The following is a 19,712-nucleotide window of genomic DNA, read 5'->3' as shown; positions in this document are numbered from 1 at the left end:
ACTGAAATACATCTTCTTTCTCACCCATTATTCCTCTCGGTAACACAGGGCAGACTAAGAAATACTAGTGCAGTAGTGATAAGGTACATTCTATGGGGCAGATGGGACATTTTCTTCACTTGGGTTGCAAAATGTATCTAATCCTTAGAAAGTGTGGAGAAATTAGGTTCTTTTCAGGGATTCCTGCATGGGAATGTAAAGGTTCCAAGTAACAGACAACTGTCTTTGTAGTGACTTCACTAAGTTTGAAAGACAAGACCCTCAAGCCTAGAAAAGTTTAGTAGGGATGAAGAAATTGTTAAGGGGTCTGTGAGAACAGGTGAATTTTAAAATTATTAATAAAGGTAAAGTAGGTACATTTGTACTGATTTATGTTTTTATTATGGTAAAACATATATAATTTACTATCTTAATCATCTATAAATATACAATTCATTGGCATTGAGTACATTTATAACCTTGCACAATCACTCCCACTATTAATTTCCAGAACTTCATCATCATTCCAAACTGTACTCATTCAACATTAATTCCACATTTTCTCCTCCCTCAGCCCAGGGTAACCTCTATCAGACCTTCTGTCTTTACGACCTTGCCTCTTCTAGATATCTTACATAAATGGAATAACACATACTTGTCCTTTTGTTTATGACTTATTTCACTTAGTATAACATTTTCTAGGTTCATTCATGCTGTAAGCATCTGTCAGTACTTCATTTATCTTTATTGCCAAGTAATATTCCATTATATGGATATGCCACATTTTATCTATTCATCTGATCATACCATTTGGGTTGTTTCTATGTTTTGGCTATTGTGAATAAGACTACAGCAAATATGCCCAATGTGGTGCTAGAACTCAGATTTTTTTATGGATACATGTTTTTAATTTTCTGGATATATGCATAGGAGTGGAATTGCTGGGTGAAAGAGTAACTATACGTTCAAAACTTTTGGGGAAATGCCAGACTATTTCCAAAGCAGCTACATCATTTTATATTCCCACCAGAAGTGTAAGAGAGTTCCAATTTCTCTACATCTGCACCAACACTTGTTATTATCTTTTTACAAAATTATTATTATTGTAGTCTTCTATTGAATGTGAAGTGGAATTTCATGTGGTTTTGATTTGTGTTCCCTTGATGTCTAATGAAGTTGAGTGTTTTTTCATGTGCTCATTGGCCATTTGTTTATCTTCTTTAAGATAACTTTAATGTCTTGTCTGCTAATTCTAAAATGTGTGTTAGATCTGGGTTGGTTTTGATTGATTCATTCTTTTAAGGGATATGTTCTTGCTTCTTTGAAGGTCTGATAATTTTTGTTTAGATGATAGACATTGTGAATTTTATTACTTTATTTCTAGATATTTTTATGTTCCTATAAATATTCTTAAGCTTTGTTCTGGGACACAGTTAAGTTACTTGAAGATCATTCAATCCTTCTATGTCTTGACTTTTTTTTTTTACTTAAAAAATTGAGATACAAATGACATATAACACTACATTAGTTTCAGATGTACAACACAATGATTTAATATTTGTATATACTGAAAAATGATTACCATAGACTAGTTAACATCGATCATCACACATAGTTAAATTTTTTGTATTGTGTGGGGGAACTTTTAAGATCTACTCTCTTAGCGACTTTCAAATATACAATACAGTATTATCAACTATCATCACCAAATTGTATATCACATTCCCATGACTTATTTATTTTATAACTGGAAGTTTGAACCTTCTGACCACCTTTACCCATTTTACTCTCCTTCCCAATGCCCCTTCCCCTCCCCTTCAGCAACCACAATCTTTTCTATTTGTCTATGAGTTCAGTTTGGCTTTTGTGATTGTTATTATTTTGTTTTGTTTCAAGATTCCACATATAAGTGAGATCTTATGGCATTTGTCCTTCTCTGTCTGACTTACCTCACCTAGCATAATGCCCTCGAGGTCCATTCATGTTGTTGGAAATGGCAAGATTCCCTTCTTTTTTATAGGTGAATAATATTCCACTGTGTATATATGCATCATATTTTTTTTTTTAATCCATTCCTCCATTGATGGACACTTAGGTTGCTTCCATGTTTTGGCTATTGTAAATAATGGTGCAATGAACATGAGGGTGCATAGATCTTTTTGTTTTTGAGACAAATACCCAAAAGTGGAATTGCTGGATCATATGGTAATTCTATTTTTAATGTTTTGAGGAACCTCTATTCTGTTTCCCATAGTGGTTACACTAATTTACATTACCACCAATAAAGCACAAGGGTTCCCTTTCCACATTCTTCACTAACACTTGTTATTTCTTGTCTTTTTGATAGTAGCCATTCTGACAGGTGTGAGGTGGTATCTCAGTGTGGTTTTTGATTTTCATTTCCCTGATTATTAGTGATGCTAGCACCTTGTCATGCACCTGGGTCTAGCTTTGAAGATTTGCTGGGTGGGATTAGAGCAGAAGTTGGCCTCCAGCTAACTATTAACATCTGATACAAGACCTTTCTCAGTACTCTCCTATGTTACCTGTCTCTAAAGGCTTTGTTGCTATCTGTTGCACATATTGTGCTCAGTTTTCTAGTTGTTATACCAGAAGGGTAATTTTGGGCCTCGTTATGTCCCCAAGTGGAAATTTTTTGTTATTTCCAAATCTGCTAAATTATTTTGATAAGTATGTTGTTGCTTGCTCATTTTTATAATTCTTATCATTTCTGTAAATATTTCATATATATTAGTCTATAATCTACTATCTCAAGTTCTTGGTATCTAAATCTATTGTTTGCTGTGTCTATGCAACCTCACTCATGGTGATCTATTTCCTTGAGTGGCTGGTGTTTTTGTTTTTTGTATGTTTATTAATTTTTTTTTACATTTTTATTTTTGAGGGGGGTGTGGCAAAGAGAGGGAGACACAGAATCTGAAGCAGGTTCCAGGCTCTGAGCTGTCAGCACAGAGCCGGAAGCAGGGCTTGAACTCACAGACCGTGAGATCACGACCTGAGCTGAAGTCAGATGCTTAACCAACTTAGCCACCCAGGTGCCCATTAATGTTTATTAAATTTTTGACAGAGATAGTGCAAGAGAGGGGGTGGCAAAAAGAGAAGGAGCCAAAGGACCTAAAGCAGGCTCTCTGCTGTCAGCATAGAGCCCATTGCGGAGCTCAAACCCATGAACTGTGAGATCATGCCCTGAGAAGAAGTTGGTTGCTTAACAGAGCCACCCAGGCGCACACCCCTCCTTTTTTAATGAACACATATTTAGTTGACTTTAATCTGCAAAAAAAGTAAGCCCCTACCTTTTGGGTGTTTCACTTCAAAAATTATTAGCATATGACTCTGTGAGGAGCCAAATCGAGAGCCTAGAGCCTCTTACAGCTCCTTTTAGTATCCTCTCCTAAATCCAGGATTCTTCAGTGCATCTATCTGTCTCTTCCCTTCCTTGATAATGTTATCAATCTATGTCCTCAGGGAGGACCCTGCCTTTCATATGTTCTCCTGCTCACTGTTCCAGTTTCAGCTGGTGTGTGTATGTGTGTGTGGGTGTGTGTGTGCGTGCGCACACACATACTGTGGATGTTTCCTTTCCTTTTGCAAGTAGAGCAGAAAGGCCACTCACAGGATCTATAGCCCCACGTTGTCAGGCACAGAAACCTCAAGGGGCGCCTGAGTGGTTCAGTCAGTTAACCGACCGACTCTTCGTTTCAGCTCAGGTCATGATCTCGTGGTTTGTGAGATGGAGCCTCACACTGAGGTCTGCACTGACAGCATGGAGCCTGCTTGGAGTTCTCTCTCTCTGCCCGTCCCCTATGCATACACAATCTTGCTCTCTTCCCTTCTCTCAAAAATAAGTAAATAAACATTAAAAAAATAAAGAAATAGAAGCCTGGATTTCTTATTTCATCTATTGCTGGTGCCCTAAACACAACACCTGAACTTGGAGATGTACTTGCCTTGGGCTTCAGATATGACCTCTACGTGCAAGACCTTTAAATCTATACTTCCAGCTTTCACATCTCTCCCATACTTGCTTGTGTGTGTAGGTATATATAAATATAAATTATTTTTTTCTTTTATAGTTTATTGTCAAGTTGGTTTCCATATAACACCCAGTGCTCATCACAATATAAACTTTTTTTTAAGTAAGCCCAACGTGGAGCTTGAATTTATGACCCCAAGATCAAGAGTCACATACTCTACTGACTGAGCCAGCCAGGTGCCCCTTTTTCTCCCATGTTTTAAGTCCCACATTCCCAACTGGGAATTGGACATGCCCATTTGGACATCTGTCTGATTTAGACTCAGTATACCCAAATCAAACCACGCCTTTCTGTTCTATCTCTATATGCCCAAGAATGTTTCCTTCCATTCACAAACATTTCAAGTTGGAAGAGATTTTAAGAGCTCATTTTACAACTGGAGAAATTGAGGACCAAGAATACTAAATAAATTTTTGCTAATCACTTCCAATTAATTTTTCCCAAATATCTCTTTCATTATGTTATTCCCTGTTAAGAAAACTTCAGTGATTTCCCTTTAGGCTAACCCTTTAGATCTTACAGTCACCTTTCCCTATTGTGACAGTCCCTTTCCAGCTGCCACTGTAATAATCATTCAGATAAACTACTCCTTACAAACAAAAATAAAACAAAACTTCAACGGCTTCCCAATATTCATAAGATCTTAGTTTGGCATTTAAAGGTTTATCAGAATCTAGTTTTATAGTCCAGTCTCCCCATATAGAAAGTCTCCAAGGCAGGCAAGTATGTCTACCCTCCAAATCTTATTCTTTCTTATGTCACTCAGCCTAGAAGATTCTTCTTCATCCAATTCTAGTGAAATTCTAACTCTCCTTCAAAACACAGCTTTAACTATCTCACTAGTCTCATCAGACTGAAATTAATTTATCCATCTGAATTTTTGGCATCTCTGATCTGTAAACTCACAGAACACTTATAAAATTCTGCTTTGCACTGTGTATATTTTTCTTTCGATTTCATGTTCTTCCAAAGTTTCCTTAAGCAAAAAGCAACACTTTGGTGTTCCCCACAATGCTTAACACAATGTCTGGCACTCAGAAGCTGTGAAGTTGGCTGAAAGAAGTAGACTCAAGAGTTTCTTACCTTGGTGATGTCCGTGTGATCTTTGAGCCCGTTGGTCATGCACCAATACCTCCACACATTCAGGGCATATCGCGTGGCTTTGGTAGTATTTGGGCTTACTGCACTGGTACACAGATCATTCAAGTCATCGTTAATATTAAATACAGGAAATTTGTTGAGCTTAGTAGAATAGGCTAGAAACAAAAACAATAAAAGGCATTAAAATAATTTGCCATTCCTTTCTTTAGAGAATTACATCTTGGAATCATGTTAAATAACAGAAATCTCCTATGAGACAACACTTTAAAAAATTAAATTTCTATTAAGTATACATATATTAGAATAAATAAAGTAGGGATCAATATTTCTAGAATGGAATTAATGCAATAAACTTGCATTTGACCCCAGTATTTTTGCCATATATCAACTGATGCACCAATGCCAGTGTTCCAATAACAGAAGGAAAAAAAATGCAGAAAAACAATCTTCTATCTAAAATTTTCACTGGAAAAACAAGGTATTCATATGAACAACAACAACAACAAAAATTAGAAGGAAATAAGGGAAGGCAAGTTACGCATCCTTTCTCTTGACCCTCAGTGTATGCAGAGATGTTATTTCTCTGTAAGAGAGTGTCTTATGTGCTCTCCTGGACAGCCTTGAATTAAATGGTGTTGGCATATTTCTTTAATTCTTTTCACAAATGAACAAAGAGATATTTAAACCCTGACTCCACAATCCATCAGCTACCTTAGAACCAGAAGGGAAGGTAAAGTGAGAATAATTTTATGGAAAAGAAGGGAGAACTGCCAGAAGGCCTCACAGCATCTCAGAGGAGAAGGAACAGATTATAAACTGCAACGGTCAAACTATGTCAGATGAACACTGGTCTTCTTCAAAGTGTCCACCTTAATTGTTGGCTACCAAAGAGATAATTAAGTCCACAACCATTAGACCTTTCTTTATACCCTGTGATCTAATAAAACCAAACTTAAATTATTTAAACTGTTGTCTTTGGATAGAAAAAAATCAAGGTAGACCACCTTAAAATGAAAGCAATGCCAACCTGTAATTTATCTAATGGTTCTGATCCTCTTTGGAATGTTTCTATGTTCAAACAAGGCACTAAGAGGCTGAGAAACAGTAAAATGGAAAGTTAGTGCTATTACCAAGGTGATCTGCAAATGGGTTCCACTTTGCCTAACTCACCTCACCTTTCAGTGCTCCCACGGAGGACCTGCAACCACCAGCTCCTGTTATCACCAGCATCCACTTGGGCCCAGGACACCACACCAACCTCCTCACCTGAAGCTGAGAAATCTCCCCATGGTCTTTGGGCCAATTACTGTATTTTTTCCCATTTCTAATTCCAAGCTCACTTCTACATAACTTTCCTCACATGAACCCAACTCCCTTATTCTCTCAGTATGTGTCTTACATTTACTTTTTTATTCCTTAGAACTGGGATATAATTGTGTCCAGAAGATCTCCAGTTGGTTTGTACTGTTCCTTGAGACTGTGTTCTTCACTCTTAAGTTTGCTGTTGAACTGCTGAACACACAATCTACTTTAATAGATGCTTTTAGCAAGAGAGGAAGAAATAATGCTAAAAATGCTATCCAAAGTGACTGAGTCATAAGCATATTCTTCTCACCACCTTCATAAACTGAGGTCACTCATATTGGGCCTTGCTTGATATTAATGAAATAATTCTTGTATAAAATTTATTATTACTACATCCAGTATTAGTTGAAAGCTTACTATATGCCAAGAGGTATATAAACAATCTGTAATCACTAAGCAGTTGTGTTGCTATACTTATTTTACAGATAAGGAAACTGAATTACCTCATACATTTAGTAACTTCATACATCACTCATCCAATATTTACCAAGGTGTCCTCTCTGTGCCAGGCACTGGGCTGTCCCAAGTCATAGAGTTAGCAAGTGCTGGAGCTAGGGTGTGGGCCTGGCTCCCACTGACTCTGTGTCCTGGCTGCCACAGCAAAGGCAGCAGGTATTACACAAATAAAGTTCTCAGTATGGAATACAATTTAGATATTAGCCACTTATGAACAGTATATGCTCACCCCCAACATTTAACTGAATTAGCCTTTAGTGAGAACTAAGTCTGAATTATTTACACAACCACTACAGTTTCACTATGTTTGTTTATTTTTTAGTGTTTATCTATTTTTGAGAGATAGAGTGCAAGTAGGGGAACGGCAGAGAGAAAGGGAGACACAGAATCTGAAGCATCCTCCAGGCTCTGAGCTATCAACACATGGCCGGATGTGGGGCTCAAACTCATGAACCGCAAGATCATGACCTGAGCTGAAGTTGGGACACTTAACTGATGGAGCCACCCAGGTACCCCTATTTATTTATTTTTTTAAATAACCACAAACAGGATATATTTGCAACACAGCCCAGTCCCCATCATTTCAGTACAGTATAGGAATAGAAAAAAGTAACACTGTAAGATATGAGGCTTAAGTTTAATTATTACATAAAAAAAATTACATAGCTTTAAATAACTTCATTTCTATCTTTGGACAGAGACTGTATACTGAAAATATAGGAAAACAGAATCCTAGTACATAGAGAAACTGGTAAAGAATGCTCTTCTGCTTACCTAAAGGGAAATAAACTGTGTGAAAATGATTAAATGACATATACGGTTCTTTCATTAGAGTATTTAAAGATGAAATTAAATTTACTTAATAAACTGTTCTTTGAAAATTCTGAGTAGAAGTGGGAAAGCTATGGTGCTGAGGACATTTTTACGAGACTGTACTGATGGAGAAACAAACAAAAGTAAGAACTTATAACTGAATATGGGACAAAGAGGGGACCACTAAAGAAGGATTTGAATTCTCCTTCCATTGGAGAACAGGCAAACTCCAAGCTCAAAGTTGGGAAGAGCTGGACATCGAAGGGGGAGTGGCCCCATCGATGGTGTCAGGTACTCACTCTAAGGATGGTCAGATTTGAACAATTACCCTGGTTCTTGATGCGTGGCTACCACATACATCATGTACAGCATAGGTGTTGGCAAGCACAGTGTGTAAAGTGAGGGAAACTGTTATGAAAAACTACCCTCAGAGTCAGAGAGAGAAGGGGCATTGCCTCAGGAAACCTAGGCAGCCCCACTGGACACAGGGAAGGAAAAACCAAAAGCAGCTGCAAAAAAGGCAAAAAAATGCCCCGAATGCATGCTCTGTCATAGGTAACACCTTCCCAGTGTCTGCATTTGCAAGCTCCCGGCTTCCCAGGTTGCTTTCAGTTTATATACCCTGAAGGGAAGCGTATTCCTGGGGCTTCTTTGTCCACTCATTCATTACACCTGGGTGAAGCTTATTTGCAAAACCCTGTGCTCAACTATTACTGGCAAAAGTAAACTCTATCCAGGGGCGCCTGGGTGGCTTAGTCGGTTAGGTGTCCGACTTTCGCTTAGGTCATGATCTCGCGGTTCGTGGGTTCAAGCCCCGCGTCGGGCTCTATGCTGACTGCCAGCTCGGAGCCTGGAGCCTATTTCAGTCTGTGACTCTCTCTCTCTCTGACCCTCCCCTGCTCACGCTGTCTCTCTCTCTCTCCTAGAAATAAATAAAAATATTTAAAAAAAAAGTGAACTCTATCCAGATGTATCAAACAGGACCCTTTAGCAACGTCTAAGGAAATTCCGGTGAGCTAGCAGCAATGATGCATCTAGACTTTCATTTTTAAATGTGAGCACACAAGCATTACTTGGCAACTGGGGAAAACCAATAGCATGAAAGTTACTAAGTTTCCCAGGCAGATCAAGCAAATCGACATTCTTATTCTCCCACAGTGTTAACTCAGAAAATCAAATAAAAAGTTTAAAAGATCACAAATGTATCATTACATAGACCACAGAGCGCAATGCATCCTTAAAACAAGGACAGCTTTCATTGGAAAAGGAAAAATAGGAGAACAAAAAAAGACTGTAGAAATTGAAAATGATTGACAAAAACATACTTAAACAATAGTTGATAGAAGAGCTATTTGTATTTGAATAAACACAGCTAAAAGACAGATTAATGACATGGAAGGAATTTTCCCTGAAGGGCAAACAAAATCCTAACAGCTTTTAAATGATGAGGGTGGGGTAAGAGGGATGGGAGACTGACTGATGCAGGAGATTCAAAATCCATCTGATAAGAGTTCAAAAGAAAAAAATTGAAAAGACAGAATACAATAAATAGTCAAAGAAATAATATATGAAAAGTTCCATTAATCAAAGAGATTTTAATCTTTAGGATGTTAAGGCTCATGAACTGTCAAACAGACATACTGAAGAAGATACATATATAAACATATCTTAGTGAAATTTCCCAGGTCTATGAACAAAAAGAAAATTCTATGTTCTTTCTAGTAAGGAGGGGGGAAGACACTAACATAGTAACAAGACTCAGATTTCGAATCTGTGACACCACATGCTACAATATAATGACTCTATCTTCTCAGAGTTGTGAGGGAAAAAGACTATGAAATGAATAATTCTATTACCTATCTTAAGTATCATTCAAGCACTAGGGCAAAATGAAGGCATTTTCAATCATGAAAGACACAGCATCAGAACAAGTTAACAAAAGAATGAAAACTCAAAAATGATGGCAGGAGGACTTCCACTTAGGGCTATCATGAAGCAGCTGGTATTACACTATCTTTCCTGATGGGAATAAAGCTAGATACAATGCCCTGGAAAACAACCACAGTAACTGGAACTCAAAGAGCAAACATCCTGGTGAGAAGGGAAATGCACAGAGGGGAGTTCTGCATTGATCATCATGTTTTCCTCTTCAGTCATCTGAAGGGTTGCAATGCAGGTCATAGAACCCAAACAGAAACAAGCAGCCTGAAGTCTACAGCAATCCCAGTGAAACAAGCACACACATATTCAAGTACAGGGCTAACAAGCAGCCAGTAGTCGAGAGTCGGAGATCCTGGAGGGAGGGAACTATGGAAAAGTGAGCCAACACTCTGCATGGAATTTTCCTTCTAGAAACTGGTGACTCCTAAACTAAACACACAGGGGCAAGATGCAAAGAAACCAAGTAGAAAGGAGAAGTCACTAAGAGGAAACCTCACGGCACTGAGGAGTCAACAATAGTAATCCAGGGCCTTCTAAGGCATAGAAGACTTGGTAACAATACAGGCTTTCATTTGAGACCCAGGAAGGGGTTAACTGTAAGAATAAGAGAAACGAAATATAGATGGTCCCTGATTTAACGATTGTTTGACTTTACAATGATGCAAAAGTGATAGGCATTCGGTAGAAACTGTTCTTAAAAATTTGAATTTTGATCTTTACCTGGGTTAAGCAATATGTGGTTGGATGCTCTCTCACAGTGCTGGGCAGTAGTGGCCAGCTACAACATCCAGTCAACCACACGAGAAGGGTAAACAACTGATACTTTCATAACATTCTGTACCCACACAACCATTCTGTTTTTCATTTTCAGTACAGTATTCAGTAAGTTACATGAGCTATTCAACATTTTATTATAAAATAGGCTTTGCATTAGATGATTTTGCCCAACTGTAGGCTAATGTCAGTGTTCTGAGCACATGGAAGGTTAGGCTAGGCAGAGATGTTCAGTAGGTTAGGCATATTAAATGTGTTTTCAACCTAAAACATTTTCAACTTATGATGGGTTTATCAAGATATAAACTCACTGTAAGTCAAGGAAGATCTGAAGAACAGTGTCAACTGGATTAAGGTGATCTGCTACCTTATTTACTAGCTAGCAGAAATTGAAATCCTCTCTGGAGGAAGGATAACATCGTCAATGAGCTTTCATACACAATGGCCATCATTGATAACAAGTTAACAGACATGCTATAAAATAAGACCAAATAAATGAAAAACAAGAGAAAACTCAGACATGATTATCCAGATTATGGGAGTTGTCAGACACGGACTTTCAAGTAATTTTAATATGTTCAAGAAAATAAGGCAAAGGTAGGAAAATTTTACTAGAGCATTAGAATCTATTAACAAAATGGAACTTACAGAATCCTCTCCCTTCTTTCTCTTCTTCCTCTTCCCTTCTTCTGTTTCCATTTTCCTCCTGAACTACTCAGATTCAAAGCTGTTGGTGGGGCAGAGCAAAGTAGACATCTGTACTGGAGTATGTGTGTGCTGAAGGGGCTGTGGTGGCTTACAGTGAGGCATGAAGCCTGAACGGTAAAGAGGACATCTGCATAGAACTGCCCAGTGAGGGGTACAGGAAACTGGGGCAAGAAATATGTTTCCGCGGGGAGACAACAGATCCTGAACTCAGAAGAAATAAAACAGCTCATTCAGGGGTAGTGGTGTGACTGTCTGAGCAGACTGAGGACACCCACACAGCAGTGGGAGATATGGGAAGAAGCCCTATGTGAAAAGTCAGAGTCTTACTGGAGTGAGTAAGGCTTTCCTGCATGGGAGTGGCCTGGTGCCAGTTATCACAGCCCAAGAAGTGTGATGAGAGCTTTCCATGCAAGAGGGCTTCCCAGCACAGGATGTCAGGGTTTGAGTGGAGGGAGAAAGGGACCTGTGGTTGGCAGGATGGTCCAGTGCAGGGTGTTACAAGTTGAGCAGAGGAAACACAAGGAGAAAATCTTAAAAGAAACTGGAGGAAAAGTGCAAATTACCTTCAGTGGAGCAATAACAGATTGTTTGGTTTTTCAGCTGATACGATGGAAGCCAGAAGCCAGATGATTAACATGCTGAAAGAAAACTGCTGCAAGTGTAGAATTCATACTAAGCAAAGCATCCTTCAAAAATAAAGGTAAAATACAGAGGAAGTCATACAAAATAATGAATGTATTTGTTATCAGCAGTCAAGTAGTAAGTAATAACATAGGGAGATTTTCCAGGAAAAGGAAGTGACCCAGGATGGAAGCACATTGATACAGCAAAAAATAAAGAACACTGGAAAGATGGAATATGTAGGTGAATCTAAATGAACATAGTTGTTTAAAATAACACTAATGGTGTCTTATGGGGCTTTAAACGAATGGAGAATTAATATTCATTACAATAGCACAGAAGAGAGTAACTGGAGCTAGTGTTGAAAGGTCTTTGCATTATCCAGAAAATGATGAAAACACTAATTTAAAGTAGACTTTAACAGTGCAAGGATGCATATTTTAATCTCCATGGTAACCACTACAATATTGAAAGAATGTGTAAGTTGATATGGGAGGAAGATGGGATGAAAAAGACTTGCTTAATTAAAAACAAGGCACAAAGAAAAGACAAAGCAAAAAAAAAATGTAGGATATGTTTATTTTTTATTTTTATCTATATCTAACTATTTATTTATTTTGGGGGGGGGAGTGGGAGAGACAGAGAGATGGGGAGAGAGAATCCCAAGCAGGCTCTGCATTGTCAGCACAGAACCTGATGCAGGGCTCAAACTCACAAACTGTGAGATCATGACCTAAGCTCACACCAAGAGTTGGATGGTTAACTGACTAAGCCACCCAGGTGCCCCTGGGATATATTTACACCTAAAAGTATCAGTTATTACAGGATTGATATTTGAATTAAAAGATAAGTGATGTCAGTCTGGATAAACAAAACTCAGCTATGTGTCCTTACACACAGGAATAAATAGGGTAGAAACCTGAAAGCAAAAGGATGAAAAAAGATATACCATGTAAACAACAAAGAAGGTTGGCATAGCTATATTATCACACAAAACAATCTTTAAGGCAAGAAGTATTCCTATAAATAAAGAGAATTTTTTTTAAGTTTACTTATTTGAAAGTGGGAGAGTGCAGACCTGTGGCTGGGAGGCAGAGAGAGAAGGAGAAAGAGAATCCCAAGCCAGCAACACACTGTCAGTGTGAGCCTAACGCAGAACTCATACCCATGAACCATGAGATCATGACCGGAGTCGAAATCAAGAGTTAGACACTTAACAGACTGAGCCACTCAGGCGCCCCTAAAGAGAAATGTTCTAAAATTCAACCGAAAGATATATAACAATTCTAAATTTCTATGGATCTAATCACATAGCCTGAAAATATAAAAAGCTAAAGTTGTAAGAATTTTAAAAAGAAATAGGCAAATCTACAACTAACATTTTAATATATCCTCTTCCATAACTAACAGAACAAGCACATGCAGAAAACAGTATAGATATAGAAGATGTAAACAATGCCAAGTATCAAACTGTACTTAATTGATACACAAAGAGCTACATACCTAACAACTGCAGAAAACACATTCTTTTGAAAGATACATGGCACTTTTACCAAAATAGAAATGCTAGGACCTAAAGCAAATTTCAACATTCCAAATGATCAAATCATTCAGAATATCAGCAGAATTAAAATATAAATCAATTATAAGAAGATAACTTTTGACAATTAAGCAACAGTATACTTCTAAATAAACCTCCGATGAAGAGAAAAAAACCAATGGGAATTAGAAAATATTTCAAACTGAATGATAATAATAATATACATGTCAAAGCTGTGAGATGCACTTATTGTTAGTATCTATAGAGGAAATGATATAGCGTTGAATACAGAGATCAGGAAAGAAGAAAGGTTGGATATCAACTGTCCTAGGAAATTATAAAAAGAATAACATATATACTCAAAAAAGTAGAATACTGAAATCAAGAGTCAGATACTTAACCAACTGAGCTACCCAGGTGCCCCAGAACACACAAATATTCTATGATCCAGCAATTCTACACCTGAGTATATACCCAACAGAAATATGCACATGTTTACTGAAAGGCATATGAGCGTTCATAAAAGCACAATAAGAGAAAGCCACAAAATGGAATAATCCCTAAATCCATAAACAATAGAACACATATTAAGTTGTAAAATATTTATACAATGAATTATTATATAATAATGACAAGGAATGAGTACTGGAATCAACTAACATGGAAAATATGGATGAAGCCCACAAACACAAGGTTAGACAAAAGAGGCCAGACACAACAGAGTATATGAAATGGTCTACTTACATAATATGAAAACAGGTAAAGTGACTCTTAACATAGTAGTTATCTTAGGGAGGTAACTAAGGCAGGGTACATGAGGGAATTTTATTGGGTTCAGGTAATGTTCTATGTTATAGCAATATACCTGCTTCATAAAAATTAACCAAACTGTACATTATTTGTGTACTTTTATGTCTATAAAATTCAATAAGAAAACGTTCAAAAAATCAAAATTAAAAATATATAAACCTAATAAATGAAGAATCATACCATGTACCTGGATGGGAAAGCTCAATATTGTAAAGATGTTTAATTTCTTCAAGTAATTTTTGATGTTGTGTAATTCCAATCAAAATCCCTTTCTTTGTTATTACTGGTCAGGTTGATTCTAAAGTTTATCTAGGAGAGTAAATGCATAAGTAAAGGAAGGCAAATTTTGAAAATAATAACTGGGAGCTTTTGCCCTGACAGATAGAAACATGTACTGTAACACTGCAATAATTTATAGTTTAAGTTCTGGTAAAGACAAATAGATCAGTGCTATAGAAGAAAGTCCAGAAGTCTGTATAAATATGCAAATTGAGTCAATAAAAAAGGCTCCAATTTGAATTGGTGGGGAAAGGATGGACTCTTCAATAAATGCATTGAGATAATAAGCTATTAAGTTGGAAAAACAAAAATAAAAGCAAATTATATTCCTATTTGATACCACACACAATGCATTTCCAAATGGATCTTTTTTCAAAAGACTCTTTCCATAAAGACAATTTTCATGATTTTGAGAGTAAGAAAAGCCTTTCTCAGCATGATACAGCCCAGAGCTATAAAAAGTAGATTAACAAATCGGATGACATAAAAATTCAAAAGTTCTGCAATGAATAAATTTTAAAAGACAATAAACAGACCAGGAGAAAATACTTATAACACATAAAGTGACAAAGTACATATGAAAATCTCCCTTAAATCAATTGGAAAAAGATAACTCACTAGAAAATGTGCCTAGGATATGACAGGCAATTATTCATAGAAGAAATACAAACAACAAAAGCATTAATAATAATAAGACCTTATAATCAAAAGAGGATGTATTTCATTTATCAGACTAGCAAAAATATAAAAAGGTCCGTATCTAAGTTTTGACTCAGATAGGGGGAACTTGCCTTAGTTTAGAAAAAAATTTGTAAGGATAAGGATACATATCACACTGGTATGTATGTAGCTCTGTGGGACTTTTAAGCTTTATAGTATGAATAATTATTTGCCAGTTATACAAATGACTAGGATTTTGGAAACGTATATGCAGGAAAAATAAATGTTTTTAATTTGACCCAGGAATTCCTCTTATAGAAATTTATGCTAGACATTGAATCATAGGTATGTACAAAAATGTATGCTTAAGGATGTTCTTGAAGGCAAATATGCAACAGGGAAAAACTGGATACAAATCCAAGCCAACAAAAGCATTGTAAACTAAATTTTGGTACTATTATGCAATGGAAAGCTATGTAGCTGTATGATAATCACACTTTCAAAGGCTAATGGTCTGGGGCACCTGGGTGGCTCAGTTGGTTGAGCATCTGGTTTCAGCTCAGGTCATGATCTCACTGTGGGTTCAAGATCCATGCCAGGACAGCCTGGAGCCTGCTTCATATTTTGTGTCTCCCTCTCTCTCTGCCCCTCCCCTGCTTGCGCGCTCTCTCTCAAAAAAAAAAAAAAAGTAAAATGTTTTTAAAAATCAAAGGCTAAATAAAGATCTTTTCCAAATGTACAAAACAGTAAATACAGTTTGACTACAATGTTTTTTTACTACAATTTCTGAAGGACATCTAAGCATAAGATGTAAAATAAAACACCAAAATGTTAAGTTATTTTTATGGGTAGTAAAATTCCTGTGATTTTTATTTCCTATTTTATTTATCAGTATTTGTCAAATTGCTCACAATGAGTATTTATTTATTGCCTCCACATCTTAAAAGCATTATAAATTGTAATAAAGAAAATATGCTCTTTTAAAAAACAATAGTTTGGTCTGAGGATGCTTGCCACCAAATTCAATGTTTGCTTTCAACATATTTTCAGATGCTGTATCACCAAGTATTTTGTACATATGAGCCATTTTAGTTTTTTTGATATCTTTTCAGAAAAAATTATGAATTAATTAAAAAATTTTAAGAAAATATTTTCTGAGTTGTAGGCTAAATATTACTCAATTTGAATTCTTTTTTTTTTTTTAAATATTTTTATTTATTTTTAGGAGAGAGAGAGAGACAGCGTGAGCAGGGGAGGGTCAGAGAGAGAGGGAGATACAGACTCTGAAACAGGCTCCAGGCTCTGAGCTGGCAGTCAGCACAGAGCCCGATGCGGGGCCCGAACCCACGAACCGCAAGATCATGACCTAAGCTAAAGTCGGACGCTTAACCGACTAAGCCACCCAGGCGCCCCTCAATTTGAATTCTAATAGCAGTCCTCTATTGGGGAAATAAAATTTGTCCCATTTTATTGCATTAAATTTTTTTTAATGTTTATTTTTGAGAGACACAGAGAGAGAGAGAGAGTGCAAGTGGGGGAGGGGCAGAAAGAGAGGGGCACACAGAATCCGACGCAGGCTCCAGGCTCCAAGCTGTCAGCACAGAGCTTGATGCGGGGTTTGAACCCACAGACTGTGAGATCATGACCTGAGCTGAAGTTGGACCCTTAACCCACTAAGCGACCCAGGCGCCCCTAATTTGTCCCATTTTAAATATATTAACTTGTAATCAAGTTTAAAGCTGAGTTCCTTGTTTCTTGAAGTAACAGGAAAACATAAACTAAGTTACAACTAATTATAAAGTAACTTTAATACAATTTAAAATACTATCACACAAAAATATAGCTGTTGCTTCTATTTGCAATATTCAGCTTTCTTTTTTTATTAAAAATTTTTTTAATGTTTATATATTTTTGAGAGTGAGAGAGAGAGAGGGAGACAGAGCCTGAGTGGGAGAGGGGCAGAGAGAGATGGAGACACAGAATCTGCAGCAGGCTCCAGGCTCTGAGCTGTCAGCCCAGAGCCTGATGCAGGACTCAAACCCACAAACTGTGAGATCATGACCTAATCTGAGGTCGGATGCTCAATGACTGAGTCACCCAGGCATTCTTACAATATTCAGCTTTCTATGAGTAAAGACTCGTGGATTATTCATAGACATGAAAGAAATACATTTGCATTTTGGTAAAACCAATGACTGTATTAAGGAACATTATATTTTCTTGTGTTTTAATGTTTTTATCTATTAAATAATTTTAGTGACACAACAAAGATGTCTGAAGTTAACAGCTGTAATCATTTTGAATAATCATTCCTATTCTGCTCAAAGAATATCATCAAATATGCTAAATGCAATAAATGGCACATGGAGAATTGTTTGTGAGCAAAAAGATTTTCCTAAAAATGAGGAAGTCTGTAACTTGACGTCTACTTTGCTTGGTATAACTTATGTACAACTGTCTGACAGAGCTCACAGACTGAGTTTGCACTGGAGACTTCAGTTTCATTACTAGGGTTTTTGGACCTGGGGCTCCAGGAAGCATAGGATTAATTCAGCTGTCCTAAAGTGTCTTCCCTACCCTCTGGACTGCGTGTGAGCATACACAAGTAGAAACAACTCTTTTCCAAGATTTCCCCTCCTCAGTGGTTAGAAACATCTGATATGCACTGACTATCTCCTGGGGCCTAAGGCACAGTGACCAGGACAGTTTTTTTCCCCCAAAATGTGGCTATGCTTTTAAAAACATTTGCTGTAGGTACAAAGAGCAGCCAGCTTTGCGGAAAACCATTTATTAAGTGAAGGAAGACTGGTCATATCCAAATACAGACAAAATACTGTGATTAAAGCATGCTCTCATTACGGAGACATCACGGATGCTCATTAGCTGATTTTATTGGATTTTTTTTCTTACTTCCATAGGTTTTAGGCCGTACCAACAAATACTGAAAACAATAGAAAATTACACGACGTTAGAGGCCAATATACACACAATGGAATAAGCCGCTGGGACATAAAACTAGAATTTTATTTAGAGCACAAGTACACAGACAAATATGAAGCAAAAACAGTGAGCTGATAAAGATGAAAACATCGCAATGTGAAATGCAGTGAGTAGCAAAATAAAAATGAAGCTAACAGTATATTCTTATCAAAAAGGTCTATCATAGTAATACAAATATCAACTGGCAGAGGATTAACCAAGAGCATCAAAGTCACACATTTTAACATATTAACAGAAATTTCCCTCCATTTCAACTCACCTTTCTCCTCTTTCGCAATTTATAACTGCAGCAGTTTTAAAAAGAATTTTAAAATCTTATTAGAGTGAATATCAAGCACACGTGCTTTTTTCACGGAAGTCAGCTAAAAGCCAAGTGGCCAGGAAATATATCAAAAATGACAATCTACCAAATGGGGGTGGGGGGTTGGGAAATAAATGTATCTTCAAAGAACAGCACCATTTTTCATAAATTTTTTCTAAGTATTAGCTGTGGTGGCTATATTTCTGTTTTAAATAAATGTCTGGAGTTAAACTACACTGAATAAACTGAGAAATCTATCTTTTTATTCCCAATTAACTTCTAAGTGGTAGAATAAAAGAAATCTTCACAAGGAAGACCTTATTTAAGTTGAATACAGCATTCATTCTAATAAGCAACCGAAGTTCTTATCTTAACAGATAAATGAGTCTTTTAAGTGATTCTGTTGAATCCAAAATGCTTCCAGTCATTCTCTTACCAGGCTTCAGGCCTATGGGATTACAGTTACATTTTCAGATTACAACGAAAAAGGTACAAACTATTGCTCACCATGGGACTAATCTGGCAGATCTATGTCTAATTTTAGCAGTGAAAAAAGTTTAAAGTCATGGTGGAAACATACTCTATAAATTAGAAACCTAATAAATACATATGTATTATTTAATTAAAAAGTTGCCCTGGGCATAAGAGCCTCAGGACAGACATACAAAATATAAAGAAGACCCAAAGTGGGTAAAAAAAATCCAAGAGCAGGATTCAAATAAACATGCCACAGCTATCTAATAGAAACCATTAATCATCATGATATATCATGCCATAATCTTTGGTGTCCAAAATATAAAAGAAATTCTACATATAAATGCCTTGCCTGAAAACCCCCAATGCAGGAATCAAGAAATACTTTAGTGCTGCTCTGGAGGCCACTGGACAAAGACAGAACTTCTTTAGAACATACATAATTGAGTTTCCTTTTATTGCTTTATCACCTCCATTGAGGGGCAAATGTTTAAAGCATGTTCTGGAGAAAAGGCTCACAATTAAAATCTGCCTTTCTTTTCCTTTAAGCAAAGGAGTGGCAGGGGCCTTTGATGAATTCGTTTTAATATTCTTAGAATTAAATCAGCAATTTCAGCAGCAATGTTTCCAAATAAAGCACTGGCTGTTGCCATGCATCTGACAGTCACACAAAAAACCTCTATATAATTCAGGAGATTAAAGGAATCTCATAATTATAAACCCATTGAGCAGACAGAATGAAACCCTGCACTAAGCAAGGAATTTTGACATGTTGGTATTAAAATGCTCTTAAGGACGTAGCTTACTTTTCTTAACATTTTATGACTGTTTCCCT

The 19,712-nt window shown here is 36.9% G+C and overlaps 1 protein-coding gene across 1 annotated transcript in view; it reads right to left on the bottom strand.

The window, feature by feature from the left end:
- The window catches only part of KIAA1958 (KIAA1958 ortholog), a 97,057-nt gene that overhangs the window by 8,998 nt on the left and 68,347 nt on the right, over positions 1–19,712 (bottom strand). The window contains exon 4 of the mRNA XM_077769875.1: positions 5,118–5,290. Coding sequence (XP_077626001.1) covers positions 5,118–5,290 — 173 coding nt within the window. The remainder of the gene's footprint in view (positions 1–5,117; positions 5,291–19,712) is intronic.

The sequence above is a fragment of the Crocuta crocuta genome, unplaced genomic scaffold, assembly GCF_008692635.1.
Source record: "Crocuta crocuta isolate KB4526 unplaced genomic scaffold, BGI_CrCroc_1.0 scaffold95, whole genome shotgun sequence".
In the NCBI taxonomy this organism is placed as follows: domain Eukaryota; kingdom Metazoa; phylum Chordata; class Mammalia; order Carnivora; family Hyaenidae; genus Crocuta; species Crocuta crocuta.
Note: the sequence above shows the minus strand (reverse complement) of the source record. Positions and strands in the feature narration are given on the sequence as shown.